Source organism: Brassica napus, chromosome C9 (assembly GCF_020379485.1).
Source record: "Brassica napus cultivar Da-Ae chromosome C9, Da-Ae, whole genome shotgun sequence".
Classification (NCBI taxonomy): Eukaryota; Viridiplantae; Streptophyta; class Magnoliopsida; order Brassicales; family Brassicaceae; genus Brassica; species Brassica napus.
In genome coordinates this window covers 16,856,136-16,874,704 of record NC_063452.1, presented here as the reverse complement: position 1 = coordinate 16,874,704, position 18,569 = coordinate 16,856,136, and the positions used below count along the sequence as shown (strand labels likewise).

The following is an 18,569-nucleotide window of genomic DNA, read 5'->3' as shown; positions in this document are numbered from 1 at the left end:
GCTATTGAAGTTGTATCAATAACTTCAATTATGTCAAGTAATTTTGGCAAGATAATGTTGTGAAATATGAACATATTTACCAATTGTTTTTATTAATATCTTTTCAAATTTACAAAAAAAATCACAACTAAAGGAGTTCACATGCAAATCACAAAACATACCACAAACAAAACAATTATAGATCATTTCTCTACGAAGACTAGCTTGGACTCCACTTGATATAGAAGAAAACTCTATCAGAAGACTTCCAGAAAGTCTTCAGAATATTTCTTCCAGCACATTATATTTTAGAAGACTTTGGAAAACTTATAGGAAGTCTTCTCGGAAGTCTTCCTGGAAGTATTCTAGCGCATTATATTTTAGAAAACTTCTGAGAAGACTTCCCATAAGTCTTTCAAAGCCTGCTCCAGATCTGAAAAACTTGTATATCAAACCCAGATTTGAAAAACCTTCATATCAAAAAATGTTCAAATGACTTAAAAACAGAGAAAATAAGTGGAAGATATATAGATATACTTTTATAGAACACACAACGTACATATCCAAGTGGAAGATGAGAACCATCTGATTAAAAACCTGCAACAAAAAGATAGATTAGTGAAAAAGACATGAGACAAAAATGAAAAATTCATATAAAGTTTGGTGTTTTCAAGTCAAAGAGATTATAATGGGTTTGGAGAGTTTTAGTTTGGGAAAAATGTAAGAACTTTATGCAATAGGAGGTTACCAAATGAAGAAAAATCAGACATAAAAACTTACCAAAACACTCAGATCTGTTATGAAAGGGAGACATGTGAGAAGACTCCACCAGAAGACTTCCTGCTTCTAGCACATTATATTTTAGAAGACTTATGGGAAGTCTTCTAAAATATAATGCGCTAGAAGACTTCCTGAAAGTCTTCTAGCGCATTTATATTTTAGAAGACTTCGGAGAAGATTTCCTATAAGTCTTCCAAAATCTGCTACAGATCTGAAAAACATGTATATCAAACCCAGATCTGAAAAACATGCATATAAAAAAACGTTCAAATGGCTTAATAATAGAGAAAATGAATGGAAGATTAGATTGATCTACCTTTATAGAACACACAAAAATACATATCTAAAATTAATAGATCTACCTTTAAATAAGTGGAAGATGAGAACCATGTGATGAAAAACCTGCAAAACAAGATAAAATAGTGAGAAAGACATAAGACAAAAACAATAAATTGATATAAAGTTTGGTGTTTATAAGTTCAAAGAGATTAGAGAGAGCTACATAACATTTTTGTTGCAGCCATTTGAGAGGAGGAGAGAAAATGTGTAAATTTTTCTTTATATATGGAGAAAAAAATTCTAATAATGTTAAATATTTTCGATTCAGAAGACTTTCAAGTAAGTCTTCTAATAGAAGAATTCATAGACAACTTATTTGTAAGTTGTCCAGAAGACTTCAATATTTTTACCGGGAAACTAAAATATTTTAGCGGGAGTTAGAAGACTTTCAGAGAAGTCTTCTAATCGCCAGATAACTTAAATGTTAGCCGTCTAGACCCTAAACATAACCCCTAAACTAAATTAACTAACTAAACACTTCATAAAATCAAATTAAACGTAAAAAGTGTTTACTATACACAGAAATAAACACATATAGGTAAAATTTTAATTTTTTCAAAAAAACATTTAAGCTTTCAAAAATCTAACCCTAAGAATACATACAATACTACAACATATGTTGTCAAACCCTAAGCGAAAGAATATCATGATTAACTACTTTCACTCATCTATGTTGAAAACTATTCAATTTTATTATATCTTAATTTGTATCACTTAAAACTGTTTATAATTACATGATTTTAATTTTTCACTTGTCAAAATATTCTTTAAAAAATCTATAAAATATTTTTAAGATCAACTATACCAGAAAACTTCCATGGACGTCGTCTAGATGACGTACAATATCTCAAAAAGACTCAGAAGACTTTCCGGGGCTATATTCGTAAAAATGAGCTATGTTTTTTTGTCTGGTAACAAGGAGCTATATGTAATTTCACAAGACTTTTGAGTTACTTTTGCATTTGATTCAAGTTTGAGTATAATTTTGCCATCAAATTCAAGTTTTGAGTCATATTCAGCAAATTCCCCGAACATAAATGCACATATATATATATATATATATATCAAATTTAATCAAATTCAAAAGTAACCAAACAAAAACCTATAAATATGTTTACGATTTTATCATTTGGAAGTTTGCTCAATACAATTAAGTCCTACCATGCCAATGTTATTGGAAGTTTTTTCAGAGGAAGATAGCTATGAAGACAAAGAGGCTAATGATAATCATATCACAAGTCTGTCGCAGTTTGTGTCTGGAACTTTGCTATTACACAAGGCAGCGGTTCTAGAAAGCTTTCATCTCAACATCGCCTCGGAATGCAGCGGTTCCCAGATCGGTCTATGGGGTTAGAATCGCTGTCGATCGCTTCGTGCGTGACTTGAAAATAAGTTTTTATTACGACCACGGTCTTGTCTCGTTACCAAGTAGGTTGTTCAGATGCGAAACACTCGAGACATTAGAACTCAACAGGGTGATTCTTCTGGATGTTCCTTCTCAGTTTACCTTCCGCTCCCTCGTAAAGCTACGCCTTCTCTCTGTCATTTACTCAGACGATGAATCTTTCTCTAGCCTTATATCCAACTGTCCCGTCGTTGAAGAGTTAGCTGTGGAGACGTGTCCCCAAGACAATGTGGTGACTTTCACCGTCGACTTACCTTCCCTGAAGAGTTTATCCGTTGGGAATACGGTCCGGGAGAACCCGCCTAATGACCATTTGTTCGTGATACATTCTCATTCCTTGAAGCGGTTGAGCATTGTGGACTACTTTGGTGAACTTGATCTGATTGGTAATCTTCCAAAACTCGTCGAGGCGAATCTTCAGTCTATGTCCTACCATGCCAATGTTCTGGAGTCTTTCACCTTTGTTAAGCGTCTTTATGTATGCTTAGCTGATAAGGTAAGGTTTATATCATTAGCTAGTTTTGGAAACTGTTACATTGTTTCCTTTTTGCTTATATCGTGTATACAGGCTCGGTATCCCCATGGTACAGTTTTGTTTCAGCTTGTGTGTTTGGAGCTATGTTCATGTGATGATAGCTGGACGAGTATGCTTGTCAGTTTGCTCCACCATTCTCCTAAACTACAAGCTCTCAAGCTTGTTCAGGACCATGGGATGCCTGCGGAGCGTAAGGTTCGATGGATCCAGCCGAGGCATGTTCCTGAATGTTTGTTGTTACATCTCAAGAGGTTTGAGTGGAGAGACTATGAAGGAACAAAAGTTAAGAAAGAAGTGGCGATTTATATTTTGAACAACGCGAAGCGGTTAGTGAGTGCAACTATCTATCCTTTCTCAGTTAGTTTGGTGCGCAAACGTAAGATGTTTGAGGAAGTGGAAATTGCAACCAGGAGTTTAAGAGCATGTGAGCTTACAGTGGGCTGAAATTTAATCTTACCAAGAGAGTTAAAAACTGTCCAGTTCACTAATTTTGAAGGTGAACTTATATCAGAAATGGTGATAGCTTGTAGCTGGTGACTAGGTAGGAAGACAACAACGTGGTAATAATAGATGATTTGCTTGTACTTTTTTGAGCTTTGTTTGGATCATATTGCAAAAGGCTAGAGTTTTGTAAGTGTTCAGTCTGTGATAACAGATCTGTTACTGTGATATCATGTTACAGTCAAGTTGGTGCGCAAACATCAGATATTTGAGGAATTTGAAATACTGCAACCAGAAGGGCAAAAGCATATGGGAGCTTACAATGAGAAACTAATCGTACAAGAGAGTTGAAGACTGATCCATCCAGTTAGTTCTGTGTAAGGTAAGGAAGAAGAAGAAGCTCAGTTTTCTCGCAAAGATTTATTGGTGTCTGGCTTTAGCTTCGAGATTCAAGACTGTCGTCTGTTACAAATCCGCTAAAGCAGGCAGTGTTTGAATTTATCTTAACTCTTTGAAAGTCCCACATCGCTGCTAAGACAATAACCATGCAAAGCATGAGAAACAGTATAAAGATATGAGGCGACGTATCAAACAAAGTTTATTTCCTCTGCATGCAGGATTTGAAGCACTGATTTGGGTAGTTGAATTGAAATGACTTTTGCTATGAATTGTTGTTTCATATATGCAAGCCTTTTACAATTTCACATATCTCGTGAGCAAATAACCTTTATATATTGTTCACATAGATACATAGTTAAGCATTTTGGATTTTTGAATCGTTTTAGGCCATGTTCGTTTGCTCAGTTGACTGATCCATCTGGGTGAAGGTGAGTATTGATGTTCGTTTAGTGGACTTAATAGGTACATCCAGATGGATCAGCTGGGTGAGTTTCGAAAACTCAGCTGAATTTTTTCAAAAAAGCTGGCTGAGTCTTCACCATGCATCTAGCTGAAGCTGATTCAGTCAAAAACGGTCAATGACCAAAATAACCCCGCTACACATAACCCTAAATTTAGTTTTAATCTCTCAGGCTCTCTCTCTCTCTCTCTCTCTCTCTCTCTCTCTCTCTCTCTCTCTCTCTCTCTCTCTCTCTCTCTCTCTCTCTCTCTCTCTCTCTCTCTCTCTCTCTCTCTCTCTCTCTCTCTTTTGGCGGCCAATCTCTCTCTCTCTCCGGCGACCCCTCTCTCCGGCGACCTCTCCCTCTCGCTCAAGTAAGATTGTGTTGTGAGTTTTCTGTTTTGTTGAATCGTTTACATATGAAATCCAATCTCTCTTTCAGGTTCTCTCTCTCACTCCGGCGACCTCAGCTCCGGCGACCTTAGCTCCGGCGACCTCAGCTCCGGCGACCTTAGCTCCGGCGACCTCTCTCTCTAACTCAAGTAAGAGTCTCTGAGATCTAAATGTTGTGGGTTTCTGTTTTGTTTGGAATAGTTTTATCACCTCACCATATATGAATCTCGCTCTCTCAGGTTCTCTCTCTCAGGTTCTCTCTCTCACTCCGGCGACCTCAGCTCCGGGGACCTTAGCTCCGGCGACCTCCCTCTCTAACTAAAGTAAGAGTCTTTGAGATTTAAATGTTGTGGGTTTTCTGTTTTGTTTGGAATAGTTTTATCACCTCACCATATATGAATCTCTCTCTCTCAGGTCCTCTCTCTCAGATTCTCTCTCTCACTCCAGCGACCTCAGCTCCGGCGACCTCTCTCTCGCTCAAGTAAGACTCTCAAGGATCTAAATGTTGTGGGTTTTGTAGATTGTTCTTCTTCAAGTCTGTAGTTTATAAGTCTGTACTTTGGAATCAATTATCTTCAAGTCTCTAGCTTATATCCTATAAGTTATGTTATGGGTTTTGTTTGCATCTTCAAGTCTCTAGTCTGTACATTAATAACTTTCATTGTTGTGTTCTCTTTGAATATATTTGCCTATCCTTTTGTTGAATACAAAGCTCTTGTCATGTATCAGTCTTTATAAGCTTTGCTTAAGTGGATTTGCCAACATTGTTTAATGGTGTCCTGTGTCCCACCTTTCTTTTGGTGTCTAGCAGGTGCAACAAGAAGCTTTCTCATTCTATTAAACAATGACATCCATCCCTGGATCTGATGTGAGTATATTCCACTCTAATCTTTTATTTGATCTCAGTTTTGTCAAGTGCTTTTCTTATTGTCTTGAATCTTCAAATAAGAATCTTATATGGAGTGACGAGCAAACTCGGTTCTTTCTTCAACTAAGACTTGATGAGAGTCTGAAAGGAAACATAAGAAAGAAGATGGTTAATGAGGCTGGGAGACAGGTGATCATGGATAAGTTCTATTGGCATTTGGTATAAAAATTCCATGGAGAAAATTTGGGATAAAGTACAATACTTGCAAGAAGCAGTACGACTCTTTTAAGAAGTTGACTCGGAACAGAACGGGACTTGGTTTTACTTCAACTGGATCCATCAACATGAGTGAGGACTGGTGGAATGAGCGATGCAAGGTACAAGTTCTATGATTCTCTTAACTTTACTGGTTCAGTTTTGATTGTGTTGTTGGAAAAATAATGATGTGATGATGATTCTGTGTTATGTTCAAGCAAAGAGTGATGAATATATTTCTTTGAATTTTCTTTGAATACAAAATGTAGTAATTTGTGTAGAGTACTAGTATCATCTAGACTCTTTGACTGTTACTGTGTATTTTTTTGAATGTTTCTATGTATTCAAAGTGGAAATACAGTGTTCTCACTTTGAAAATTTTCTTGTTTCAGGAGTGGCCTGGTGCTAGAAAATTTAAAGACAAGCCGGTAGCAAACATGGATTTGATGGAGAAGGTATTTGGGACAGTTTATATTAGTGGAGGTGAAGGTTGGTCTGCTCAGCAAAGTGAAGATGTTTTAGACACAAAGTACACAGATCATGATGATGAAGATGATGTTGAATCAAGGCGTGATGTCCCTACTCAAGAAGCTGTTGGAGATGAATCAAGGCGTGGTGTCCCTACTCAAGAGACTGATGTCGCATCTGAATCAAGGAATGTTGGCCCCTCTTCTTCTAGGTCAAAGGTTAATAAAAAAAGATCAAGGGCTGTACAAGCAGGACAAGCTGTGGCTGATGTGATTAGGGAGAGTGTTGAGTCTCGAGACAAGATTCTTTCCCACAAGAATCATCTAATAGAGAATCATCCCGAGTTTAGTTGTAGTCAACTTCGAGCCATGGAGGTTCTTCACTCCTTGTCTGCTGTAAGGATGTGGTCTCCTCTCTACAAAGCTTCAATTAACCACCTCAAAGAAGATGCTGCGAATCGTCAGGCTTTCTTGTTTTATGGAGATGATGAGAACAGGGTTCTTTATTTGGAGTTTGCAACTGGTGAAAGCAGAGATCATTGAGGAGTTGTTTATGTTTTATGTCTCTGTCTTAGTTTAGTATGAAATCTAGAATGAATCATGTTTTAGTGACTGTTTATGACAATATTTTTATGAGTTTCACCCTACTGAAATGTCTATGTTTATTTTTATTTTGAAGTGGCAATACAACTCTTGTGGATAAGCAGTTTCTACGTAGCAGCTCTTATACACTTCTAGCTTAAAGTCTCCAAGATACAATGAACAGTAAGGTATGTGGTTATAAGAGCTTTTAGTGGATTTGGGTAAACTTATTGCTTGAGAGTTTACAATTTTCTCTGGCCACATTTTCGCATATTTAAATGAATCAGACTAGAGAAAAGAAGAAAAATCTTAGTCATTTTCATAAAGGGGTTGGAGATTTAGTTGAGAGTACGTATAGTCTAGTAGAGAGATAGCAAGCTGTTGAAGGTGGAAACATGAGCACACCCAATAACTAGTGATCCCACATGACTATACGTGTCATTCTTCTATTTAGTTGGTTTCTAAAATTTTCTTATTAATTTTCTAAACACAGTTTTCATTTACATGTCTAGTGTTTTTGTATTTTTCTCTGCCCACATTTTCGCATATTTAAACTCAATGATAACACGGCAGTAGCACACTAGTACTAGACTACTAGTATGAACCAATAGGAGATAAGCCACATTCTATTGTTTGTTGTCACTTATAGACGGTATAGTTCATAGAAAATTATATATATCATTGTTCAGAGTACGGTGTGAATATATGATAATTTAATTGGTTGTATGCTTGATGTGGTTTCAGGACACGTTTAGGTTCTTAGTTGAAGATGACGACATGGATTTGATACTAGATGAGGAGAAACACATGTTTGCTCTTTTAGAAGAAACGTATGGAGTGGCAGAAACAAATACTAACAAACAGGTAGTGAGGACAAACCGAGGTGGAGGTTGGCGTCGAGTGCAACGTTTCATGAACGATTCCGAGGTACAGTGCTATGAGATTCTTCGCATGAACCAAGCAACGTTTAATAGCTTATGTAAGATACTATCAGAGAAGTATCAGCTAGAAGAGACTTGCCATGTTTACTTAGAGGAGAGTGTAGCAATGTTTTTAGAGATGGCTGGACAAGATTTATCCATACGGGCTTTAGCTGAGAGATATCAACATTCATCTGACACAGTGAATAGGAAGATAGATGAGGTTTTAAGTTCTTTGTTGAAACTTGCAGCAGACATTGTGAAACCTGAAAGGGATGAGTTTGCAAGTGCTAGTCCTATTCTAGTAGATGATCCGTGATATTACCCTTTTTTTAAGGATTGCATAGGTGCTTTAAATGGAACTCATGTGCCGGTTCGTCCTCCTTCTGGGAATGTCGATCCATTCAGAGGTAGAAAAGGAGAACCAACTATGAATGTCTTAGCTATATGTAATTTCAGCATGAAATTCATATATGCTTATGTTGGGGTTCCTGGGAGAGCACATGATACAAAAGTGTTGACATATTGTGCTAAGGAAGAAGCTTCTTTTCCTCATCCTCCAGTTGGAAAGTATTATCTAGTAGACTCTGGATACCCAACTAAAACTGGTTATTTAGGACCTCACCGTAGAGCTAGATATCACCTGGATCAGTTTGTTAGAGGAGGACCACCGACAAACAGCAGTGAGTTATTCAACCGAAAACATTCTGGCTTGCGTTCGGTAATTGAGAGGACATTTGGAATATGGAAGGCTAAGTGGAGGATTCTTGATAGGAAGCACCCTAAGTATGAGCTGAATAAATGGGTGAAGATTGTGACAGCAACAATGGCTCTCCACAATTTTATAAGAGATTCAAACCATGAGGATTGTGATTTTGCACATTGGGAAAGAGTGGAAGAATATGAACATCATGGGGATGAAGATGATCATGTTGCATACGTACCAGCTGGAGATAGAGTCATGGAAGCTATACGAGATTCCATTACTGAAGAGATGGCTAGAGGACGTCGACTTCCATACTAGATCTAAGTTGTTTGATAAGTAGTTGTTTGATGGTGTCTTTTGAAGCTTTGTAATGTGAATTGCTGATCCCTTTGTGGCAAATGCTTATTCTAGTATAGGTTTGTAGTTTTGTTTCCTTTGGACCAATTGATAATGCAAACTCATTATCCTTTTATGTTTAAGTTTTTATTTACCATGATCTATTTAAAGTTTTTGAGATTATCTTATCTTTATTTATTTTTGGAATTGGTTTTGAGTTATCAATATATCAAAACTATTGTTGGATTTTAGTGTGTTAAAATTATCATATATCAAACAATTGTTAGACTTTTATTTAAATATTTTAATCAAATTTACAAAATTATAGTCATTATTTATAATTTCATTGTCTTATTTTCATTAAAATAAATTTATGAAATTTAAAACAGAATTTTAAATTTTTTTTTTTTGTAATTGTAATTTAGATAAGATATTAAAATTATCAGGATTAATATAAATAATAATCATGATTTAAGAGTAAGATATAGATAAATTAAATACATGTCCATTTTAGTCATTTTGTCATCAACTGCATTTTGATGCAAATGTAAGTTCAAAAAAAATGAACAAACGAACGCAGCTGCATCCGGATGCTTCATCTAGATGCATTTTCCAAATGTACAAACAAACATCATCAAGGTAGAGCATCTGACTGATCCATCTGGATGCACCTTCCAGATGTACAAACGAACGGGCCTTAATCTTATTATGTTGTTGTAAAAATGATAAAAGCACACACATAATCCTATGCTACGGTTAAAGCAAAAACGATTAGAGAAACGTAAGTTTTCTTTTTCTTTTCTGTTCACAAGAGAAACGTATGTTTTAATTGTCATTTTCTCAGACTATAAAAGTAGAAGCAGACAGAATAGCCAATAGGAAGAACAAAAGACCCGTGGAGCAACACACAAACTGGCCTCGACCACTTGCATTATATCTCTTCTTTCTTCTCTTTTTCACAGATTAATTAGAACCAAATAAAATAAAAAATGGGAGAGACAGAGGAAGTGAAATTGTTGGGAGTATGGTTCAGTCCGTATGCCATAAGACCAAAGATCGCTCTTCGTCTCAAATCTGTCGATTACGATTACGTTGAAGAAGATCTGTTCGGATCCAAGAGTGAGCTTCTTCTCAAATCAAATCCGGTTCACAAGAAAGTCCCGGTTCTCATCCACAACAACAAACCGATTCTAGAGTCTCTCAACATCGTTGAGTACATAGATGAGACATGGAACGCATCTGACCCGTCCATACTTCCTTCACATCCCCATGATCGCGCTCAAGCTCGCTTCTGGTCTGCCTTCGTTGATGATAAGGTGTTTCTACGTTTTTTTGCTGGCCAAATATTTACTTTCTTCTTTGTGAGAGTCAGTGCCAGTCCAATATTTTTTGGATGCCATAAGAAATTTTCTTTTTTAACGATTATATTACAAAAATTTGTTTAGTTTTAGTTTTAAAGTAAACTAAAAAAAATTAAAACCAAAACATAACCCGGCTCGCTTAAATAAAGTAGGCTTAAAACCAAAAACCGATTAATGTAATATCAGTAACATGTCTTTTTATATTTTATCTAATATATCATTATAATTATAATAGAAACCACGCTATTACTTTATAAACTAATTCGATTTCGTTAGATTGGTAAACATAAATTTATCAGGTTAATTGCATAGCAATTTAAATTAATATTGTCATAAACATTTCACTGTAGTCAATCATAATTTTAGTAACATAATTTGTTAATACTAAATTTCACATTTTAAAACTAATTATTATTTAACAGTACACTTATTCAATATATTTATTAGAAAAAATTCTATAAACATGGATAATAATTCTTACAAATATTATTTTCTATTAAAAGAAATGTAGATTATATTAACATATAAATACTAAAAACATTCTTAATATGAAAAAATTAAATCAAATATACCCTCTAAAACTATATGTCCTAAACGCTCGATTGACTGGCTTGCACTCTAGACCGGTCCTGGTAAGAATTTTTGTTGGAACTAATTTTTGAACATTATGAATAATGTATTCATATGTCAAAAATGAAGTTTTATTTGAATGAGAAATGAGGACCTAACGTGTGTGATTTGAGAAACTTGTACAAAGTAGCAAATACACTCATTAGATATTGGAACTTGGATTTGAGTTTTGATTGGTTAGTTGGACTTCATGTTCATTAACTTAAATCAAATATATGCTGATCTTTTATATTGATAAAATATAAAAAAGAAATACATTTTAAAGTATATTATTTTGTTTGAATTGGTCAAAATTAAACAATAATAATTTTACTCTTTAATTTTTTGGTCAAAACGTGGAATAAATTCACATACTAATTGACAAGAATTAAAGTTTTCATTAGTGTACCATGGAAGTTTCATTTTTGTGTTGAATAATGAAATTTGTGATTTTCATTATTTTTCTATAAAATGGCTTGTAGGCATTATAGAAAAAATATAAACTTTCAACAACAACAAATCACTTTCTCCTACTTTGAATAGTTATGTTAGTATTTATTTATTTATTTTGAGTCTCATAGTATATCACAAAATTAGGTTCGATAGATTCTGTTTTTCGGTGATGGTAAACAGAAACAATGCTGTAGTTGTATCCTGGGATTTAAAGATTTAAGAGTGTAGAAACCTTATTTTACTGCCATAAGACAACTGATATTTTTAAAGAATAATAAGAACTTAAATTAAAATTACAATACCGAAATAGAAAAATAAGGAAAAATTGCATAGTCGAGATGGTTAATCTCTTTCCTTAAATCTTTAAACGCCCCGTAGTGTGACGGTTTCATAGCGCTCAGATTCTCAGGATACAACTACAATATTGTTTCTGTTTACCATCACCGAAAAACAGAATATATCGAACCTAATTTTGTGATGTACTCTCTATCGAACCTAATTTTGTGATGTACTCTCAGACTCAAAAAAAAAATACTAACATAACTATTCAAAGTATGAGAAAATGATTTGTTGTTGTCGAAAGTCTATATTTTTTCTATAATGCCTACAATCCCTTTTATAGAAAAATAATGAGAAGCACAAATTTCATTCTTCAACAAAAATGAAACCTAATGGAGATTTTAATTCTTGTCAATTATTATGTGAATTTATTCCACATATTGACCAAAATTTTAAAGAGTAAAATTATTTTTTGTTTGACCAATTCAAGCTAAATAATATACTTTAAAATTGATTTTTTTTTTAAATATTTTATCAATATAAAAGATCAACATATACTGTATTTTATTTATAAGGTTAAGTTAATGAACATGAAGTCCAACTAACAAATCAAAACCCAAATCCAAGTTCAAATATTCAATGTGTGTATTTTCTACTTTATACAAGTTTCTCAAATCACACACATTAGACCTCCATTTCTCATTCAAATAAAACTGTTTTTTGATATACGAATACATTATTCATAATGTTCAAAAAACAACAGTTCCAACAATTTTGTGCTATATATTTTATATTTACCTTTTACTTATAATTTATATAACTTATTAAATAATTCATAATAAAAAAGAAATTTTTTGCTTAGTAATCAATTCAAAAAGTATGGATACGTATTCACATTCATTGTACACCTTATTAAATCTCATCCATATAAATGGGATTTAGTCCAGATCTCTCAAAACTCCAGTATATTTACAAATCTATTAAACTTTTAAAATCCACAATTCAATACACCCCCTTATATTATATTACATAATACATTTACACAGAATATATAATATAGTAGATAGAAGATGGAAACTATATGGACAACAGAAAAAGCTATCTACGTGTATTTAAAATTTTCATCAATCGTTTCGAACATGGTGTATTTTAACTCATTAATATAATCTAAACCATAAACCAAGTCAAATTGAGTTAGTCTAAATCAAAGTCAAATATTCATAATTGCCTTTCCTTGGGTATGTTAATTAATATAGAAAAACTATAGTTCATAATTAGCTAGCGAAGAACTTTTTACGTTAGACTATGGTAATACATAGTTGCATACAAAATTTAGAAATAAGTTTTCTTACCTTATATGTTTGAAGATATTGTTTTCTCAATATTTTATGATTAATATACATATGTTCTATTAGTTTGTGATATTTGGAAAGTAATGTAATGAAAATATCGCAGCGGCTTTGGTTTTAAATATTAAGTGCACAATCCACATAATAATATGAATGTAACTGAATGTAGTAAACGAAACGAAATTAATCATCCAAAATTTTTTTTAAATATCTGTTACTTTGTGTTGTATTATTTTTATGTAATGATTTTATCTTCATAGATTCTTATTCATCCTGCGCTTTGAGCAGGTTACTACCTAGTAGAAGTATTATTTCTGGATCTTTCATGATTATTCATGTTTTCATAATTTTGATAGAGTTGATTTTCGGATCTCCTTATAATAAACCCGAATAAATATATATATATATTTATTTATTTTATAGAGAAAATCATATGTAATTACTGATTATATCAGCCAAAATGTAATAATGGATGTTTGATATTGATCCAAACAGTGAGTTAAAGCTTGATTCAATATAAACATATAAAGATTCTAGCGTGGAATAACCAAACCTTTAGTAAAACGAAAACATTAAGCTTTTGTGTAAGATTTCAAAACAAACGCACCTTCAACTATTTTCACTAGACTTCCCTTTTACAAATGCAGTGGTTTCCGGCACTGAAAGCGGCAGCAATCACCAAATCGGAAGAGGCAAAAGAGAAAGGCATGAAAGAAGTGGAAGGAGGGTTATTGCAACTCGAGGAAGCCTTTGTTTCTATAAGCAAAGGGAACCCCTTTTTCGGAGGTGAAGCGATCGGGTTTATGGACATTTGCCTTGGAAGCTTTGTTGGTATCTTGAAGGCTAGGGAGAAGCTTAAAGGAGAAAAACTTTTAGACGAATCAAAAATACCTTTTCTTTGTAAATGGGCCAACGAGTTCTTGTCTGACGATACCGTGAAGAATGTGGTACCGGAGATCGATAAAGTTGTTGAGTTTCTAGGAGAGCTTGAGGTTAGAGCTCAATCAGCGGTTTCAAAAACTTGAGATCATCGTTGAAAGCAATGAACGTGTCACGTGTGTATGTAAGTGCGAAAATAAGTGAAGGTTGAAGTGTTGTGTTGAATGTATGCTATTATTTTATACAATGATGTGTATGGTTTATGGACTACTGTATTTTCATTATATATTTATCGATAATGCTTCCAGTAATAAAAAATGGCAGATTATTTACAAGCACCTGATTGCAATGGACCTGATTGCAAGGACCTGATTGCAATGGTGGTGGATCCATAAGCTTGGCCAAGCTTTTCAACTGAGCTTGAGGTCATTCAAATCCTTAAAATGTGTTTTTCGGACTGCAAGATTATTTACTTCACAAGGGAGCAAAACGAGATTGCTGATTCGCTAGATAAGAATGCTTGTTCTTTTCATAGACCCCTTTGTTTTATTGGTTGTTCTATTCCGCCCTGGTTATCCAGATCATTTCAAGTTTAAGTTATAGAACGACCGTTTGTTGCAAAAAAAAAAAAAAAAATGGCAGATTAGTCGTTCCAAGGAAAGGTCGACATTTAAATATTAATCTTGAGTAATGTTAATTTCTATGTCCTTATATTAGTCTACTATATTGTGCCCCATTCCATCTGTCCCTCTAATAATTCAGAAATAAATATATTGACTTCTGCAAACAATAGAATACGATCTTTCCGTTTCAGAAAGTTAATAATTGTTTTAACTGATTATGTAAATACAATAATATGTAAAATATTTAGTTTTTCATCAAAATAAAATAAGAACCAAAGCAATTTGGATAACCAAATTAATAGTAGAAAATCCGCAAAAACAAAATGTGATAGTTACTAATTTTATTATTTTCTTATTTTTATATTTAATATTTATTTCTTTTTATATTTTTTTTAATAAATTAAAGAAAAATTATAAATAGATGTATAATTATCATTTATCCTTGTAATGAAACATAATTTAATCACTTTAGTTATTGGCACTATTTAAGGAATAAAAACTAAAATATGTATTTAGCAAATTTACCTTCATTGAAAACTCTTTATATCTTTAATTCTTTTTCAAGTACATTTAAAATGTAGCTATATCTAACGGTTAAAATATTATTTTGTTAGTTTTAAACAGTACTATATTGTTGTTGGAGTTTTACAAAAAGTAGTATGTATATTGTAAATCATGATACTAAGGTAGCAAGACGCTTGCACAAGATTGAAGAAGATATGGCTTACATACACTACAAAAAAACAGCGGTATTCTGACGGACATTCCGACGGAAAATGAAATCGTCAGAATATACCGAGGAAACACAAAATTGGGTTTCCTCGGAATTTCTTCGGAATATACCGACGGAATTCCGAGAAAATATCAATCCGTCGGAATATTCCGAGGAAATTCCGAGGAAAAATGTGTTCCTCGAAAAAAACCGATGAATTCCGAGGAAATATTATAGCCGTTGGAGAGCCGTTGGGGGATTTTACAAAATTCCGAGGAAATTCCGACGAACTATCCTTTTCCGTCGGAATTCCGTCGGAATTTCCTCGGTCTGTCGGCAGGATTTAAACTATAAATACAAGCACTCCTCTTCCTCTTCATTCACTTCATATCTTCATCCTCCCTCTTACTCTATTTACACACGAATTTGATTCATAAAAAATATGTCTTCTACAAATTATTTTCGTTCTTGGATCGATCGACCTCATTTGGATCCGAACACGAGATTGCTTACGGAAGAATACCAACGAGGTATAACCGAATTCATGGGGTTAGTTCACCGACAACCGGAAGCAAAAACAGGTATGTTAAGATGTCCTTGCTCTAATTGTAAAAATAGAAAGGTTATTAAAGAGTGGGATGTTTGGACTCATCTATATTTGAGTGGGTTTACACGAAGTTACAAAATTTGGTATCATCATGGGGAAACTGATTATGAACATGGTAGTACTAGCGAACCTCAGCCAGCGGTTAGATTAGAAGAACCAATTAGAACGGATGTAGATTATGGTGTAGGTACTGAGCAGATGGTAAATGATCATTTTAGAGGGGAAGATTTACCCAATGCACAAGCTAGGAGATTTTATGATATGTTGGATGCTGGAAAGCAACCATTGTACGAAGGTTGCAGAGATGGTCATTCAGCTTTATCATCTGCTACAAGATTGATGGGCATTAAAACAGATTATAATTTGGCTGAAGACTGTGTGGATGCGATTGCTGATTTTGTAAAAGGTATTCTACCCGAGGATAATGTAGCTCCTGGTTCATACTACGAGGTTCAGAAACTCGTAGCTGGTCTTGGTTTATCGTATCAGGTAATAGATGTATGCAGCGACAACTGCATGATTTATTGGAGGGCGGATGAACAGCGGGTTACATGCAAATTTTGTGGAAAGCCTCGTTATAAAGATACGAGTGGAAGAGTTCCAGTGCCATATAAAAGGATGTGGTATTTACCTTTGACGGAAAGGTTGCAGAGGTTGTATCTGTCTGAACGCACAGCGCAACCAATGAGATGGCATGCGGAGCACTCAACAGATGGTGAGATCAGACATCCTTCAGATGCAAAAGCGTGGAAGCATTTCCAATCAAAGTATCCCGACTTTGCGTATGAGAGAAGAAATGTCTACCTTGGATTATGTACTGATGGTTTCAGTCCGTTTGGCAAGAGTGGAAGACAGTATTCTCTATGGCCCGTCATTCTTACACCATACAACCTACCCCCAAACTTGTGCTTGCGACGAGAGTTTTTGTTTCTCTCGATTCTCGTTCCCGGACCAGAGCATCCTAAGAGATCACTTGATGTGTTTCTTCAGCCACTAATATATGAGTTGCAACAACTATGGGCTCAAGGTGCTGAAACATACGATGTTTCGTGTAAAGAAAACTTTCAAATGCGGGCAGTACTAATGTGGACAATAAGTGATTTTCCAGCATATGGTATGTTGTCTGGATGGACAACGCATGGAAGGCTATCATGTCCATATTGTCAAGATAACACTGATGCTTTCCAACTAAAACACGGAAGGAAAACGTGTTGGTTTGACTGTCACAGGAGATTCCTACCACCTGATCATCCATATCGTAGGAGTAGGAATTTGTTTACGAAGAACAAGAGGGTGTTTGACAGTCCACCTCCGGAAATTTGTGGGAAAGATTTGAAGATACAACTAAGAGATTTTGGTGCAGAAAGGACGCCAGACGTCGGTGGACATGAGCGTTTTCCGGTAGATGCTGTTGGAGAACTACATAACTGGCACAAAAAAAGTATTTTCTGGGATCTGCCATACTGGGAGGATCATCTGCTAAGGCATAATTTAGATGTCATGCATATTGAGAAGAACTTTTTTGACAATCTCATGAACACGATCCTTAATGTTCAAGGTAAAACAAAGGATAATTTGAAGTCAAGACTGGATTTAGTCGATATATGTGCTCGTTCAGAACTTCATGTTGATGAGAATGGTAGGGCTCCTTTTCCCATATACCGACTTGATGCAGAGGGAAAAGATGCGTTCTTTGATTGGATTTCAAACGATGTGGAATTTCCAGACGGTTACGCATCAAATTTGCGTAACTGTATCGACAGAAAGGAAGGAAAGTTTACTGGCTTGAAAAGCCACGATTGCCATGTAATGATGCAGCGCCTCCTTCCGTTCGCCTTCAAGGAACTATTACCACGAAATGTTCATGAAGCAATTGCAGGGATAAGTGGTTTCTTCCGCGATTTATGCACGAGATCAGTGACTCTTGAAGGTATTGAAAATTTGAAGACTAACATAGCCGTGATTCAGTGCAACCTTGAGAAGATATTTCCTCCCTCATTTTTTGATGTTATGGAGCATCTTGTTATTCACCTGGCAAGAGAATTGGAACTTGGTGGTCCTGTGCAGTATAGATGGATGTATCTGTATGAGCGGTATATGTTCCATTTGAAGAAGATGGTGAAAAATTTAAGTAGGGTGGAAGGTTCTATAGTCGCACAGATGATCAATGAAGAAACTTCAAACTTTGCCGAGTACTACTTTCCAGCAGAAGTTCAGACCAAAAACAGAAGACCTGCTCGGCATGATGATAGAGGCGAACGGGCAACATATCATGTTACGGTTCCAGACATTTTCACAGACGTTGGACGACTTAGCGGAAAACCAAAGGACCGTCGACTTACTGAGCAGGAGCGCAGTCATTTGCAAACATATTTGCTCACCAACTGCGAAGACGTTCTTCAATATGAGAGGTAAATAAATGAGCTTACAAATTTTTATTTTAACAAGTTGAAATTTAAATCTTAATTAATTACATTATTGTCATCATATACAGGATTTTCATGGCAGAAAAGCGGTTCGAGTATAGATACGCCACAGAGGACGAACTAGAAGAAATGAAGCAGAGAGAATTTACTGGATGGATGTTTACTTATGTGAGTGCTTTAAACAAATTAAAATATATTTTATCACATATTTATACTAATTCACATTTATTGATATAACATATATATATGTGCTATTAATAGGTGTCTGCTGGTTTGGCCAGAGGTGAAACATTTGACGATTGGATACGTGAGATGGTCGTTGGACCAAACTTTGTTGTGAAGTCATATCCGAGATTTTGTACTCGAGGATATGCATTCACAACTCAGAAGAGGAGACGTTCGAGTACGACTTATGATGCTGGCGTTT

General features: G+C 34.9%; 2 protein-coding genes and 1 pseudogene across 2 annotated transcripts; all 3 read left to right on the top strand.

Moving 5' to 3' along the window:
• The first annotated feature begins 1,804 nt into the window (after positions 1-1,804).
• LOC106355155 lies at positions 1,805-4,578 on the top strand (annotated as a pseudogene).
• A 15-nt stretch (positions 4,579-4,593) lies between these two features.
• Positions 4,594-6,971, top strand: LOC125593465. Its single transcript, XM_048770121.1, has 2 exons — positions 4,594-5,955; positions 6,226-6,971. Exons 1-2 carry the CDS (start codon positions 5,923-5,925, stop codon positions 6,841-6,843), a joined length of 651 nt encoding a protein of 216 aa, XP_048626078.1. The 5' UTR covers positions 4,594-5,922; the 3' UTR covers positions 6,844-6,971.
• Positions 6,972-9,637: 2,666 nt separating this feature from the next.
• On the top strand, positions 9,638-14,085 carry LOC106357995 (glutathione S-transferase U16). Its single transcript, XM_013797728.2, has 2 exons — positions 9,638-10,160; positions 13,543-14,085. Exons 1-2 carry the CDS (start codon positions 9,834-9,836, stop codon positions 13,918-13,920), a joined length of 705 nt encoding a protein of 234 aa, XP_013653182.1. The 5' UTR covers positions 9,638-9,833; the 3' UTR covers positions 13,921-14,085.
• Positions 14,086-18,569: the final 4,484 nt, after the last annotated feature.

Excerpts from the sequence above, each read along its gene's own strand:
- LOC125593465 (XM_048770121.1), top strand. The coding sequence starts at position 5,923 with ATGAGTGAGGACTGGTGGAATGAGCGATGCAAG. Across the intron at positions 5,956-6,225 it reads GGTGGAATGAGCGATGCAAG|GAGTGGCCTGGTGCTAGAAA; the intron begins GTACAAGTTCTA and ends TTCTTGTTTCAG.
- LOC106357995 (XM_013797728.2), top strand. The coding sequence starts at position 9,834 with ATGGGAGAGACAGAGGAAGTGAAATTGTTGGGAGTATGGTTCAGTCCG. Across the intron at positions 10,161-13,542 it reads CTGCCTTCGTTGATGATAAG|TGGTTTCCGGCACTGAAAGC; the intron begins GTGTTTCTACGT and ends TTACAAATGCAG.